Source organism: Cololabis saira, chromosome 11 (genome assembly GCF_033807715.1).
Source record: "Cololabis saira isolate AMF1-May2022 chromosome 11, fColSai1.1, whole genome shotgun sequence".
In the NCBI taxonomy this organism is placed as follows: Eukaryota; Metazoa; Chordata; class Actinopteri; order Beloniformes; family Belonidae; genus Cololabis; species Cololabis saira.
Window position 1 is genome coordinate 22,468,158 of NC_084597.1, and position 14,731 is coordinate 22,482,888.

Below are 14,731 nucleotides of genomic sequence, written 5' to 3' on the forward strand. Positions count from 1 at the left end.
TTTTTGTCCTGTTTATATGCATAACATTCAGAACCAAATATGTTCATGTTGGACAAGTTAGGTGTTTTTCCTGTGAAAACATAATAAGCAGTCTGCTCTAGACGCCTACTGTAACACCTGTTGCGGATTTGGGTTGCTGTCTGTACAGCATATGTCCATAATTGCTTGGGTAGGTTGCTCTCTAATAGCATGCAACACGCCATCTCGAATAAGGTTCTCCAACCTCTTTCAGCAGTTCCGTTTTGATGAGGCGAGTAGGGTGCACTAGTCTCGTGTTTTATCCCATTACTCCTAACTAATGTCTGGAATTCTTGCCCGGTAAATTCTGTACCGTTATCAGACCATATGCACTTAATCTTTACATATGGAGCTACATCTGCTACAAGTTTTTCTGTAGCTTTTCTCGTGTCACTTTTTGCTTTAATAAAGTATGGAAAAATCATACCACTGTAGTCATCAGTAAATTCTATTTGCTACCTGTACCCATCCTTGTCTGCTGGTTCTATAGGGCTGCATAAATCTGTGTGTACTAGCTCTAGTACAGCTGTAGTTTTAGCATCCGCCTGCCTGTTTCTGGTTTGTGTAAATTTACCCTGTATGCATATTTCACAGCTTTCACTGGACTTGTAATTTTCCCCTTTTATGGACATCCCTTCAACCAACTTTTCCAATTTTGCAACATCATCAAAATTACAATGAGCAAGTATCTTATGCCATGTTTGTACATTGTATGTCATGATAACCACACCCTTTGTCAACATTTTCATCATTTATTGTGCTAAGGTAATACAGCATACACCATACACATCCATTTTGGACTTGGTACCATCTTTGCGGACCAGCCAGTCATCACCATCCTTGAAGTGGACCTCAGCTCCGTTGGCCATCGCTGCTTTGACTGAAAAGATGGTCTGTAGAAACGATGGGATGTAGAGCACTTGCTTGAATGTCGCTTTCATCTGTTGTCCATCACTGTCCAGCAAGTAGATCTTAGCGTCTCCCCTCATTTTGGCCATTTCGCTCACTTTGGTGCCGTCGGCAAGCTTGATCACGTGTCCCTCAGGTTTGAAGCTCTTGTCGATTTTTGTGAACTTTGTGGCAACGTTGATCATGTGTGATGTGGCAACGCAGTCGACTAAGAGACCCTTCTTGTTTCCATGTCGTGTGGGGCAGTCATTCAGCTTGAAACAGAAAGATGTTGATGCTGCATCCTTCTCTCCATCAGCTTTCTTCACATGGTCACCGCCTCGACCTCGACTGCGCCCTCTTCCACGTGGTGGTGTGCTCCATCTGCGATCCTCTCTCCTCCTTTGAGTTTCATCAGGACATGTCCTGGCCATGTGTCCTTTTTACCGCACGGGTAGCACTCGACATCTGCCAGGTCCATTTTCTTTCCTCGTCCTCTCCCACGTTGCACCGCTCTTCATTACACTTTCTGCATTCACGTCACTCTTTCCATATTTTTCAGTACTCTCGTAACGTGCTCGCCGAATGGCTTGTATGAGTCAGGTAGTCCCTTAACGACCATGGCTATCTGAAGGCCATCACTAATCTGTTCGTCGGCTCTCCTCAATGATGTGAATATATTCTCTGCCCTAATAATATATTCAGTGACTGTTTCAGCACTAGCCTTATAGAGCGATGACAGTTTACAGTACAAACTCACAACGCGTGGCTTGTCTTTCCCCTCGTAGTGCTCGCGGAGAATCTCCAGTACTCTTCTTCCATTACGTTTGGTGTCTCTCATCACCAAAGAAAAACTCTTATCGTCTAGATATTGCACCAGCTCTGCATATGCCTCTACATTCTTTGCCTCATCTTCATTTACAGCTTATTTGTCATCCTCCGCGATATCCGGATTCTCCGCGATTACATCTCTGAGGCCGCACAGCTCCATGTCCGCGAGAAACCTAGTTTCCCAGAGTTCATAACTTTTCATCACCGTCGAATAAAAGTCTCATCCACCTATGGCCTGCATTACTGGGCCCATAACCTGCAGCATTAGACATTTCTGCAGTAGTCTTGCGTTTTAGCAATCACCAGAGATGGTTAAAGGAATTAACGTCACGGACAAAAAGTCTCACACACGTCTTCTCTCTTGGTCGGGAACTCTCTCTCTGACCGTTTATTCTTCCGCATGCTCAGAACAACAGTGTGCGCAGGCACGTCATGATGTTGTCCCATCATGCACTTAGTTAGAGCAACATGGCTTTGCAACTGGTATATTATCAAATATACTTAACAGGGACTGACTTCATTCTAAGATGATGAAGCAGCTGTAATCCAGTTAGAGATGATTTTGACGTCGTCTCCAGGTTGGCTGTGGATATCCCAGTGTTAAATGTTCTGTCAGATGTCCTCTTGACTTTGCCGTTTGATCTGATGACTGATCATCCGGGTGCTGGTGGGGCAGGGGCTCACCGGGCATTTGCATATAGAGGATCCAGGGTTTTTCCTTTCGATGGCGTCAACAACCTGATAAGGAGTTTGGGGTTCAGATGAACATGTAGTAGCTCCTCCGGGTGTTGAGGCAACGCCCCAGCACCAGCTGCATGTTCTGCCTTGAATGCTGTCATCTCTGGAGCGTGACAACTCAACAACGTGGTGCGAAATGATAAAAGGTAAAAATCCTCCATGAAGAACAGACCCTTGGTCTTGCAGTCCTCCCTTTGATCAGTGTAACGGGTCCATCTTCTTCTCCAAAGTCCTCATGATAACTGAAGGGGTTTTAATCTCCTCAACACAGGTGCAACCTATAAAATCAACCGAATTGATTGTTTGAGGATGTTTTGCAATTCATTTATTAATTTAAAAAAATGTCAGAGAAATGAAACATTTGATGTAAGCGGAGCTATAACCAGACTAGTATCAACAAGAAACATCCAGAATGTCTCCGGTGGAGCAGATATTCTCGATTGGTCACTGTGATTGGTTTGGATTGTTCTGTATCGAGGGAAGGGCTGCTCATGCTAACCTATGATGATATAATTCAGATGTAGCAACTGAAACAATGTCTGAGAGGAAGACGGATGGACCAATTCTGAAACGACACCTGAGATGAGGAAAGATTGACCGATTAGACTGTAAGCTAATGTTACTTAGCGTCACTAACTAGCCTGAGCTAAGCCGACAGAGCTGAGGTAAAATGGGTGAGTCTCAGTCATATGTCAGGCTGGTTTGTTCTCCAGATTCCTCATTTCTGGATTAACCAGGGGATGGGTGGAGTCAGATCCTGCCAAGATGGGCCAATATGCACCATCAGACTTCAAAAGCAATGAGTGACGTCGGCGAAAGTCCAGTAGCCCAGAGCTGGGGCAACGCTGCTGTTGATCAGTTCGATTATGAGCCTCATGAGGCTGAAGACGATGTGCTGTCTCAGCTGGATGGTGGGAGACACCGAGATTCTTTAACTCCATCCATCCAGTTCTGCTTAGCTCGGAGCTGCTCAGGATAGGAATCGATGCATCTTTGCTGGTATCATTTGTGGATATTGACGATCTGTCAGCTGACAGAAATTGTATTTGTCCTATGGTGAGATGCTAGAGATGTTCAGCTGGTCCTGGTCTTCAAGCCATCATTTTGCTTTTTTGTGGTTATTTGTTGAGGAAACTTCTTGAAGAGTGAAGCTGTTTCTTACCACCTGGAAATCTGTTCTTGTATTATCTTCTGGCCTAATCTCTTTGTTGAGGATTTTTGGATAGTCTCCAAGGGACGAACTATCTAACAGCATCTGTTGTCCTTTTCTGGGTCCACCAGGTAACCGTGGTGTTCAGGATCAGTTTCTGATGTGAAGATGGACATAAAGGCAGCCGGTTTGTTGCAGTGCTCGTTTCACTTTCTGTTTCTTCTACTCAGGTCTAGTTTCATAACGTTTATTTGATGGTCTTAAGGTGAGTTCCTTTTGATTTAATTGATTTGATTGGACTGACTTGTGTTTCACAACAGTTTGTAGCAGATAAATAACAATGGCAGCCTTATCAGCCAAACGCAGTAATAAGATCAATGGCTGCAGCAGTCATCTGACTGCAATTTGGTTGGGTGGATTTGCATGGATTTGTGTAAACGTAGTGAGGATGATGATGGGCGGGATCTGCTGGGTATAAAAGTTGCCTCTCAGCCCAGCGCTGCTCAGAGCTCGACTCTAAATCAAAACACTCCTATTCACATTTCCAGCCAGAGCCGCGGGTCCCAGCGGCAGGAGGAAACTACACTCTCCCTGTGATCATCCAGCTCTGATCACCACTGGCAGCAATGGCAATAGACAAATCCAAAGTAGCAGTTGGTTTTGTGGTGACCGGCGTTCTGACGTTCATCTTTGGAGTAATTACTGCAATTATTGGACCAGCAGTTATGAGGGATCAAGTAGGAAAGGTAAGCCATCGTGATACAGATTTCCTCTTTATTTCATGTTTACTTTCATCACAGAGGTTTCTTTTTTTTAATCTATTTTATCTTGCTAAAGTTTTATTTCATTCATTCCAGTCAAATATTCCACCCTCAGGGTCAAATGATAATAGATATTTACATCTGCAAACCATCTGTGCTCATCTTAAGCTTGATTGCTTGAAGCAATCTTGGCTAACTTTAAATACAAAAGATACAGTATGACCAAAAACTGCTGAACCTGGTAGCTGGTCAACATTTATATAACTGAGCATTACAAGTGATGGAATGTCTCAAATATAATCAAATAAATACATGGAAATAAACTTGAACACTGAAATAAAGGAAGGAATTAAAAATCAAATAAAAGAGTCAAAGTAAAATAAATAAGTGTGACATTTGAGTGCTCTCAGTTAGTACAATCACACACTGACGAGTGTATTGTGTATTGAGTGTTGTGTGTCTGGGCCTGGGTCAAATCACCTTTTTATATTAATATATTACATATTAGATACCCTTTTAACTGTTTTTCTATTTCTATATTGAGATATTTTGATACCAAGTTTTAAATAAACTAAAGGTTACAGTTCGGTTAGTGTGGAAACTGCTACAATTCATCAGTAAGTAGAACTGAAAAAGAGCGTTCAATAGAAATAGACGCATGTTTATTACATGTGAAACGTATCTGAGATAATATCGTAATTTAATTAGTTTCACCACCTGGTTTTCAGGTGCAGTTTTCACAAATCTGGAATTTTAAAAGAAAACTTGAACAGAAAGCTGATATATTGCAGATTTATTTTTTACATTCACAAGGTATTTTTCCAGGCCTTACAAACAATAAATAATTCACAAGACTGCAATGTTCCCTTTTTCATTTCTATAGCATCTCCAGGTGCGTCGATGGTCCTAAAATAGTCCTGAGATCTTTTCTGTAGGAACAGGTTACTCTTGTCTTGATGCAGTGGTTCAAAACGGCCTCACAGCTCAGCAACGGTGCAGCCTAAGGTTCAAATCCCCTGCTCTCCTATGAAACTACGAACATGACGTCCCAGGAATCCCTCAAACGTGGCTCCGCGTGTAAGACGCTTGGCTGGCAACGATGTAAAAAATAATAATGAAAGCTATAGTGAATGAATAAAATCTTAGTTGAATGTGCTTAAAATCACACAAAAATTATCAGTGGAAATCAAATTAAGGTGTGGATTTCTAGTCACACTAAAAAGTTAAGTGGAAAAACATACAACAGGCTGATCCAACTTTGTAATGTTCTTAAAAGACATCAAAATGAGGCTCATTAGTGTGTGTGGCCTCCAATGGAAGTGTGTCCCTTAATTCTTTTGAGCTATATATATTACAATTCATTTAATCTTCCCCCTTATTTTTGGTCCTTTATTCAAAGTGTAAACATCAATATTTGCAATTATTATTATATAAAAAAATTTATATATGTATATCCTGACAATCCTTTTAATTATACATTAAACGTAAAAAATATTAATATGAAAATAATTATTCCATATAAGTAATAGAAATTATGATATTTTATAATTCTAAGTATAACATTTCAGAAGAAAAATGTATTAACAGTATGTTTACAATTTACACAAATTATTTCATTGAATTAGAAAAAAGAGGCTTTAAAACTCCTCTACCTAGTAATCCTTTTAAATTAGAAATAAAATGACATTTTATACATTTATAAATTTGGAGTTTGATCTGGAATAAATAAACCCTTACCTCTAATATTTATTTTATTTCAATAGTCATAAAATTAATAGGGTTTGTGTATGTGTGTGTGTTGGGGGGGGGGGCAGCTGACTCTTCTTTTTTTTTAACTTAATCTCTTTTGAGATTATGTTCTGGGTCTCTGGAAAGCGCCTAGAGACAACTTCTTTTGTAATAGACCTCCTAAAATAGTCCTGAGATCTTTTCTGTAGGAACTGGTTCTTCTTGTCTTGATGCAGTGGTTCAAAACGGCCTCACGTAGCTCAGCAACGATGCAGCCTTAGGTTCAAATCCACTGCTCTTCTATGAAACTACGAACATGACGTCCCAGGAATCCCTCAAACGTGGCTCCGCGTGTAAGGAGTAAATGTAAAAAATAATAATGACAGCTATAGTGGTTGTAGAAAGAGAATTGAACCTGCTAAAAGTAGAGGATTTATTGGAAACCAACTGCAAAATATTAAAATGTTGTGCTTAAACATTGTTCTATGTTGATATGCTTAAAAATGTACAAATATTGCAAGATAAAAGTTCCCCTTTGAAACCATGCCTTTACGTCCCCACTCAGCAGCTGGTTTAAGGGGGTGGAGTCAGTTACTGGACTCCACCCTTCTCCACTGTGGGGTGCATCTCTTTTAAAAATTGATATTGCAGCTGTTTCCAACCCATAAACTATGAAAAACAATGAAACAAACATTTGTACATGTAACCTGTTGGTTTCTGAAGCCCATTTTGAACATGCCCACCACGTGTAAATAAAACTTAGCCCTTCAGAGTCATTATGGTGTGAAATCAAACAATTGAGACCGAAACGTTTTATTTGAACCAGACTGTAAATATATTTATTTTTGCTCTAAAGTTGGACATTTTAACCTGGAGGTTGATAGAGATTGGCTTGCTTTTGAAGCCTGTAGCGGCCAGTTGAGCCACAACCAGGAAGTCAGATGGTTGGTGCTCCAAAACCAGTCTTCAGAAAACCTCTAAGTAAAACAGATGCCTGAGATTCCGCTCAGTGCACCCCTTGTGGGACAAAGTTGTATTGCAATACATGCTGGACTGTCTTCCCTCAATATCACAGCGTCGTCAGCACAGTAGATCCATGTGCCCCAACTGGACAGAAGTGATTTTACTACACACTGGGACCTGTACTTTAAACCAAAACTAAAAGTAATAATGGTAAGATATCAACAGGTTTACTTCAGGTCCACTGAAACTGAAAAATGGGAAATACTGAAAAGGGGAAATATTTTGAAAACACAGCATAGTTAGAATATGTAATTTACAGCATTCCTTTCCACCACTGACTCAGCATTATGATCCTCATAACAAAATCTGGATGTTCTGAGCTTCATGGAAACAGATTTTGTGGCAGAGGTTTTGTGCGATATTAGTTTTTTTATCTAATAAAGTAACCACTTATAGCCAACTTATGCTTGAAACAGCCAGAAATGCAAAAAACTGCCAACATGCTGATGCACCACCAGTAGCAACTCATCAGTGCTGACACTAGATGAGTCAGATTTAATCTTGATTCACCATTAGAACCTGAATAAACTCTACAACCCTTTACTGTCGTATCACCACAAATGGCCTGAATTCCAAACATTACCAGAACCAAATAAAAGCAGAATAATATTCATTTAAGTATGCTAAATGTTATCATGCATAGTATGAAATGATTTTTGTATTTAAACAACATTAACACATTTTATACACAACTGTCCAGTTCAATAACAAAAGGCTAAATTATATTTTAATAACTACTCATAAATTGGCTAATGTTAAATGTGTAAAAATACAAAGACACCAAATATGGTCAAAAGGTCAAGGTTGAATTTATTCAACCATGGTTGACCAGTGTTTTATAAGGACAATAATCAAGCTATAACAATTGCAGATATACATTGATGAACATCAAGACAAAAAGAGCAAAATATTAATCATGTACAAGTAAAAAAAATGTAAGTGGCTCATAATTAACCCCTGGGCTACCCTACAAGAGAAATAAAATTTACCAAGTGGTACAGACAACTCCTGACTGTGTAATAACTGTCTAAGATAAATTAAACTGATAAAGTGCTGTATGCTTTCATGATAAAATATTGGAGTGGAGTCAAATGCAGCAGAAAAATCGGAAGCACTTAATCAGTTCTCTATATCTACAGTTAAAAAAGATAATTAAAAACTTCATTATGAGTTTAAAACAAGACAGACATTTTTATATGTACTTTAAACCAGTCATGGTTTAAATGGGAACAGACAGGTGCAGCTTGTTTTATTTTCCTCAGGGGTCTGAATTTAGTCTGCGTTGGACTGCATGCTGAGTTAATCGTGGCATTAGAACTGGGGATGATGCTGCAATTTAATTCGCAGCTTGGAAGTGACAATGCTGAAATGTTTTCACGAACCTCTGACCTGCAGAAAAAGTACTACTACATGCTTACAAATGCGTTACTTCCCAAAGATATCAACTAAATGTAGATGGAGATGCCACGAGAGCACGTGAGCTGTCACGTTGCTCTGACATCAACTTATTTGATCCGGTCAGCATGGATGATGCCAGAGTTTTCTAAAATCCGGAGCTCAGTGGCAGTTCTATAGGCCTTATTGTGCTGTAGGTCTTTTTATTTCACCCAGTTCAGAACACAGTTTAATGCAGCATGATGTCACAACTGAGTTGACTGTGTTTCAGTTTAAATTGCAGAAAAGCCATTAACAGCTGAAGGCTATGAAACTTTTCAAATGTTGGATTCGCAGTCGATGCTGCAAGCCATGATTAGCAATAATTCGTGCCAGTCCTCGACACTCTATTTGGCACGAACAAACGTACTGATGTCTGCCATGTGTATGTCCCACTTAATGTGAACAAAATAATACAGAACTATTATAAACACCAAAAGTAACAGAGTTTATGATAATAGAAGCTCTGTTAGAATAGAAAGAATAGAAAGCCTTTATTATCATTATACTGGTACAATGAGATTAGGCAGCAGCTCCGTAAAAGTGCACACATGCAAACACTATGAAAACAGAGACTGTAAACAACAAAATGAGAAACAGGAAACATAAATATATATATACACTATAAAAATGAGTGAATGAGAGAATAATATTGCACTTGAATGGATGGAAGAATATTGCACATAGATGAGTAAAGAATATTGCACAGTATGAGGTAGTTTACTGGTTTTGCATTTCTGATTTTATATATACATATATACAAATATAATATATATATATATATATATATATATATATATATATATATATATATATATATATACATAAACATACATATGTACATATACACACATACATATACATATATATATATATATATATATATATATATATATATATATATATATATATATGACAAACTCATCACAAGATAATCTAAATACATATCATGTAAAGTGACAGCTAAAAGAAAGAGCAGTGTTACTCTGTAGGTCAGTAGCCTGTCTCTAGACTAGTTAATGTGGCATGCCATTTCATCTCATGTAATTTACTGTTTCTTTTGTACTCTTTTATATTATCTTGCTGGGGATTTGAAAATTGAAAGCTTGGTCGTAAGATTGAGAGTTTACTTCAATATAGACTGTAAATGTTTTTAAATCTCAAATCAAATCTGGTTGTCCAGTCCATGTTAACAGGCGAACTACGTTTCCCAGAATGCTCTGGGCCGCGGAGGCGTAACAAGCGATTATAAATATGGCAACAATAACACAGGTCAACAACATTAATCAGAAAGGTGTGAGTTAGAGCCGGCGAGTGGACTTCAACTGAAAATGAAACTGCCAATTACTCGCTGACACGTCGTGAAGTTGATTAAGGACAGTTTACTCTGTTTAGTGGCGCAGCGACGTGGTACTTGGACAAAAACAAAAAGCTCCAGAGCGCCGGCAGCCTGTGATTATGGCAATTAATTCATCCAGCGTTGCCGCCGGGTTCATCGTTGCCGGCATGCTCACGGCGTTCTTCGGAACCGTGCTGGTCTTCGTGGGACCGCTGATCATTGATGGCCAGGTGGTGAAGGTAAGCCGTGAGCCGGTCTGGAACATCATGTCCTGCTGGGTTTTAATCAGAGACACACGCTGCTGCAGATCCATGCAGGAGCGTCAAAGATGAGGGTCGCGTGCGGCGGCGCGCGGCGCGCAGCGGCGGTGCCGCGTGCGGCGGCGTGAAGGTGCGCTGTCCGGTAAACACTCCGCTCATACTGTTACCTGTACATTAAAGTATAAAAGACTGTCGTTGAGCAGCGGCAGGGGTTTAAACTTAACAGCCAAATACAAAACAGTTATACTCTTCAAAATTAATGCAAATAAAAGAAGGAGAGAGCCTTTTGTTTTGCTTAGTTTTAATTAAAAAGGCTTCAGGAGTCTATGCTAGCATTACAAAATGTTAATTGAAAAAAGTTTATTTACACCTAATTTTAATGAGCCGTTGTTATAACAATTTAAAATATACAATAAAAAAACATCCTTGGATCAAAATAATATTCTAATTCATTTAGTTTAGTGTGTTGTTTCAGGCATCTGTGAATATTTACCATAACATTTGTTTTTAGACTGCCAAAAATTATGTATGTATGTGTATATATATATATATATATATATATATATATATGACAAACTCATCACAAGATAATCTAAATACATATCATGTAAAGTGACAGCTAAAAGAAAGAGCAGTGTTATCTTTAAACATGTCAAAATGAGGCTCGTTAGTGTGTGGCCTCCAATGGAAGTGTGTCCCTTAATTCTTTTGAGCTATATATATTACACTTAATTTAATCTTCCCCCTTATTTTTGGTCTTTTATTCAAAGTGTAAACATCAATATTTGCAATTATTTTTATATTTAAAGAAATTGTATATATGTATATGTATCATGCCAATCTTTTCATTTATATATTAAAAGTAAGAAATATAAATATGAAATTATTCAATATAAGTTATAGAAATTATGATATTTTATAATTCTAAGTACAACATTTCAAAAAATGAAAAAGGTATATACAGTTTACAATTTACGCAAATGATTTCATTGAATTAAAAAAAGAGGCTTTAACACTCCTCTACCTAGTAATCATTTAAAATTTTATATAGTTATACATTTGAAGTTTGATCTGTAACAAATAAACACTTAACTCTAATATTTATTTTATTTCAATATTCATAAAATTAATAGGTTTGTGTGTGTGTGTGTGTGTGTGTGTGTGTGTGTGTGTGTGTGTGTGTGTGTGTGTGTGTGTGTGTGTGTGTGTGTGTGTGTGTGTGTGTGTGTGTGTGTGTGTGTGTGTGTGTGTGTGTGTGTGTGTGTGTGTGTGTGCGGGGTGGGGGGGCAGCTGACTCTTCTTTTTTTTAACTTAATCTCTTTTATGTTCTGGGCCTCTGGAAAGCGCCTAGAGACAACTTCTGTTGTAATAGACACCAAATAAATACAATTGAACTGAATTTTACTGCCATCATTAAAACTGGTCAAGAGGCTTGAGGGATTCTGGCATTTCGTGTGGTCTTTTAAATCGTAAAAATGTTGTAGTGTGGAGGGAAAAAACCCCACAAGATATTTACTTCTGTTGACTGAAAACCCACTCTGATGTATATGCAGGAACAAAGTTATGATTGAAATGGTAGATTAAAACAGCTGTGATGATGATTACCAAAGCCGTGGTTAAGGAGCATGAAGGTTTCTGGGTGCTGTTTGTGCTCCGGGCGTATAAAAGGGACATTTTAGTTTTAAATTAATAGTTGTACAAGTTGATAATGAAATGCATTTGTTCTTGGCTTTTCTGTTTTTAATTTTAGAACACGATCATTGATCCAAAGAACGACCTCTCGTACACCATGTGGAAGGATCTCCCTGTGCCCTTCTTCATGTCGGTCTACTTCTTCAACGTCCTCAACCCTAATGAGATCCTGAAAGGAGAGAAGCCCATGGTGGAGCAGAAAGGCCCTTATGTATACAGGTAATGCTCCGAGCCCCGACAGGTCGCCATGCGTACAGATATCTGTAGTGGCCTCAGTAGGTGGAGTATCACACTGAGTCTCCACCCAGCCCTGTATTTTCTGCTGCCTTGTACTTTCCTATCAGCACACTTTGTCCTGCAGCCCGCCGCAGTGTTGCAAGTTGCAGGCCCCTCTGTTTTGATTTTTCTGTTTCAAAAGCAAGACTCCCCACTTTAAATATGTGAGGTGTCTGATTCAGCTACGTCATGTTCAGGCAGGTTATAAGTGGCTGGTTTTCATGTGGCTGAGCAGCTTCTTGCGTATCTGTGTCAGCTGGGCGTTTTGTCTGGGACACGCTGACAACATGCAGATAGTCTGAAATTAGTGCAGTTGAACTTTGACCCGGTTCCACAGCAGGATGCAACCTAAAATTATGTAATGTAAAGACACGCAAAACTTGGTGTCCTTAATCATAAATTTTTTTGTTTAATTTCTTACATCTATTTTTATTTAGTCATCTGATTTATTTAGCAAACATAAAGCCCCTCCCCCTAAAAAAAAAAGAATGTGAGTTATGCCAAGTACCGCTGCACTTCTTTGACTGGATTCAGTTCCTCCAGTCAGGCCTCCATCAAAGCTTCATGACTGGAGCATGTTACTTCTGAGGAGATCTTTGCCAAGCACGAAGACTGCAGATGTCAGGCTGCACATGTGGATCTACCGCACTTAACATCTGGAGCTTTTTTTCACAACAAACAAGACAGACTTGTGTATCCCAGAATCCTGCTGGCTGAGTTGGTGTCACCGGTTTTTACGCTTGAATGGGATGTTTCATAATCATTCAGTTTTTTAAATATATTTTCTCAAATGTTGTTGGACCAAATGAACCTAATTAATGAGGTTTTAAAGCTGAAATGAACACACAAGATAAAAAACCCTGGAAATGGATCAAGCATCAAAACTTTGTTTGTTTTTTTTAATCTCGTCATCCAAAATTATCTTTTCAGGCCGTTATCCAGAGCAGTTCCAACTAGAAAACCTTGTAAAACTTTAATTTAGGCCAGATATGTTGGCAAAGACCTCTGCTGGAACCCGACAGGCTTTGGTCCCGGGTGTCATTATGGCCGTGATTTTCTCTTATTGTCTCAGAAATTACATAATTACCCCTCCTGGTTCCACGGAGAAGACGCCAAAGAAATCTAGCCACAGAAAGTAAAGAAGAAATCAACTATTGTTGTCCTGCCAGAATGCAGTTATTGTTCTGCAGCTATTTCAGAAGGAAAACTGCCTTTAAGAGTTTAAATGAGTGCAAAGTCGGCCTGTTTTTTCTTTTTTTTTTTTCTGCCCTTTGTTTAAGCTTGGGCAGAAGTGCCCCTCTTTCTTGCACGGACACATTTTGATTCTTTAAACTTGACGTTGTTGCCAGTCTATGACGATGCGTGTTCTCCATGAACTTGCAACTTCAAGTCTAGAAGCTATTTTTACTAGCTCGGGTTTCAGGGGAAAACAAGTTGTTTATGTCTGCCAGAGGACCAAAATACAGATTAAAAACTGAAATAATTCAGAGCTCCTACTACTCCTTCATAATTATGTTATAAGTACATATTTAAAATCAAGAATTCCTTTTCAAGTGGATGTTCCTGATCTGAACACGTTGATAGAACTTACTATGTGACTGTTTGCCAGTTTACCATTTACTTGGCATATCTAATCTTTAGTCACATGTTTAGTTTGGTTTAAAGACCTCATGATGTGACCTGAGTCAGCACTAAAATATGCCAGGTCGAAGGAAGAAACTGTTCGTCTCGCAACACCAAAACCGCGCTTTAGCTGCTGTCTTACTTTAAGAAGTCCAGTCAAGCAACATTTGGGACTCCTTTAGTCCTATAGTCAGGACTCGAGTTGTAAAAAGAATTCAGGGGGGGATGGTGGATTTTATCATATGGGGACAGATAATTTGTGCTGATTACAAATAATATAATATATTACAAATAATAGCAGTGACCAAAACACCTGCAGAAATACTGCAGGAATGACATAGCAGCAGTTAAATGCAGCCTTCTGTAAGCTTTAAATATCCACTGGGCTTACATCAAATACATCAAAACACAACAATAAAAAACAGTTTTCTGAACTTATCAATATGACTCTGTCCTTCACAGGATAAGTAATAATGGATCACTGCAAAAACTCAAAATCTTAACAAGAATATTTGTCTTATTTCTAGTTAAAATGTCTCATTTTATTAAAAAAAATCTCATTATCCTTAAAACAAGAATCATCACTGGAAAAAAACAACAATTTTCACCTGTTTCAAGTAGATTTTGACTTGAAATAAGTAGAAAAATCTGCATGTGGAACAAGATTTTTTTGCTTGTAATAAGAAGATAAAATCTTGTCCCAGTGGCAGATTTTCCTACTTATTTAAAGTGAAAATGTACTTGAAACAGGTGAAAATGGTCAAATAAGTTATTTTTCTGGTGATGACTCTATATGTTGAAATAGCAGTAAAACCACATTCATTGATGAAATGACATAAGGGATGGAAAGGAGGGATGGCAGTTTTACGGGGGGATGATTTTGACCGTTTTTATTTCAGGGGGGATGCCATCCCCCCTCATCCCCCCTCAACTCCTGTACTGCCTATAGTGCTTTTTAGTAAAAACATAA

General features: G+C 38.6%; 1 protein-coding gene across 4 annotated transcripts in view; it reads left to right on the forward strand.

Moving 5' to 3' along the window:
* Positions 1-4,196: 4,196 nt before the first annotated feature.
* The window catches only part of scarb1 (scavenger receptor class B, member 1), a 34,399-nt gene continuing 23,864 nt past the window's right edge, over positions 4,197-14,731 (forward strand). For 3 of the 4 annotated variants that reach the window (XM_061734028.1, XM_061734031.1, XM_061734030.1), the window contains exons 1-2: positions 9,827-10,149; positions 11,921-12,081. In XM_061734028.1, the coding sequence (XP_061590012.1) occupies positions 10,030-10,149; positions 11,921-12,081 (281 nt within the window). In that variant the 5' untranslated portion in view covers positions 9,827-10,029. Of the gene's footprint in view, positions 4,372-9,826; positions 10,150-11,920; positions 12,082-14,731 lie in introns of those variants that run through there. The other variant, XM_061734029.1, reaches the window with a different exon arrangement.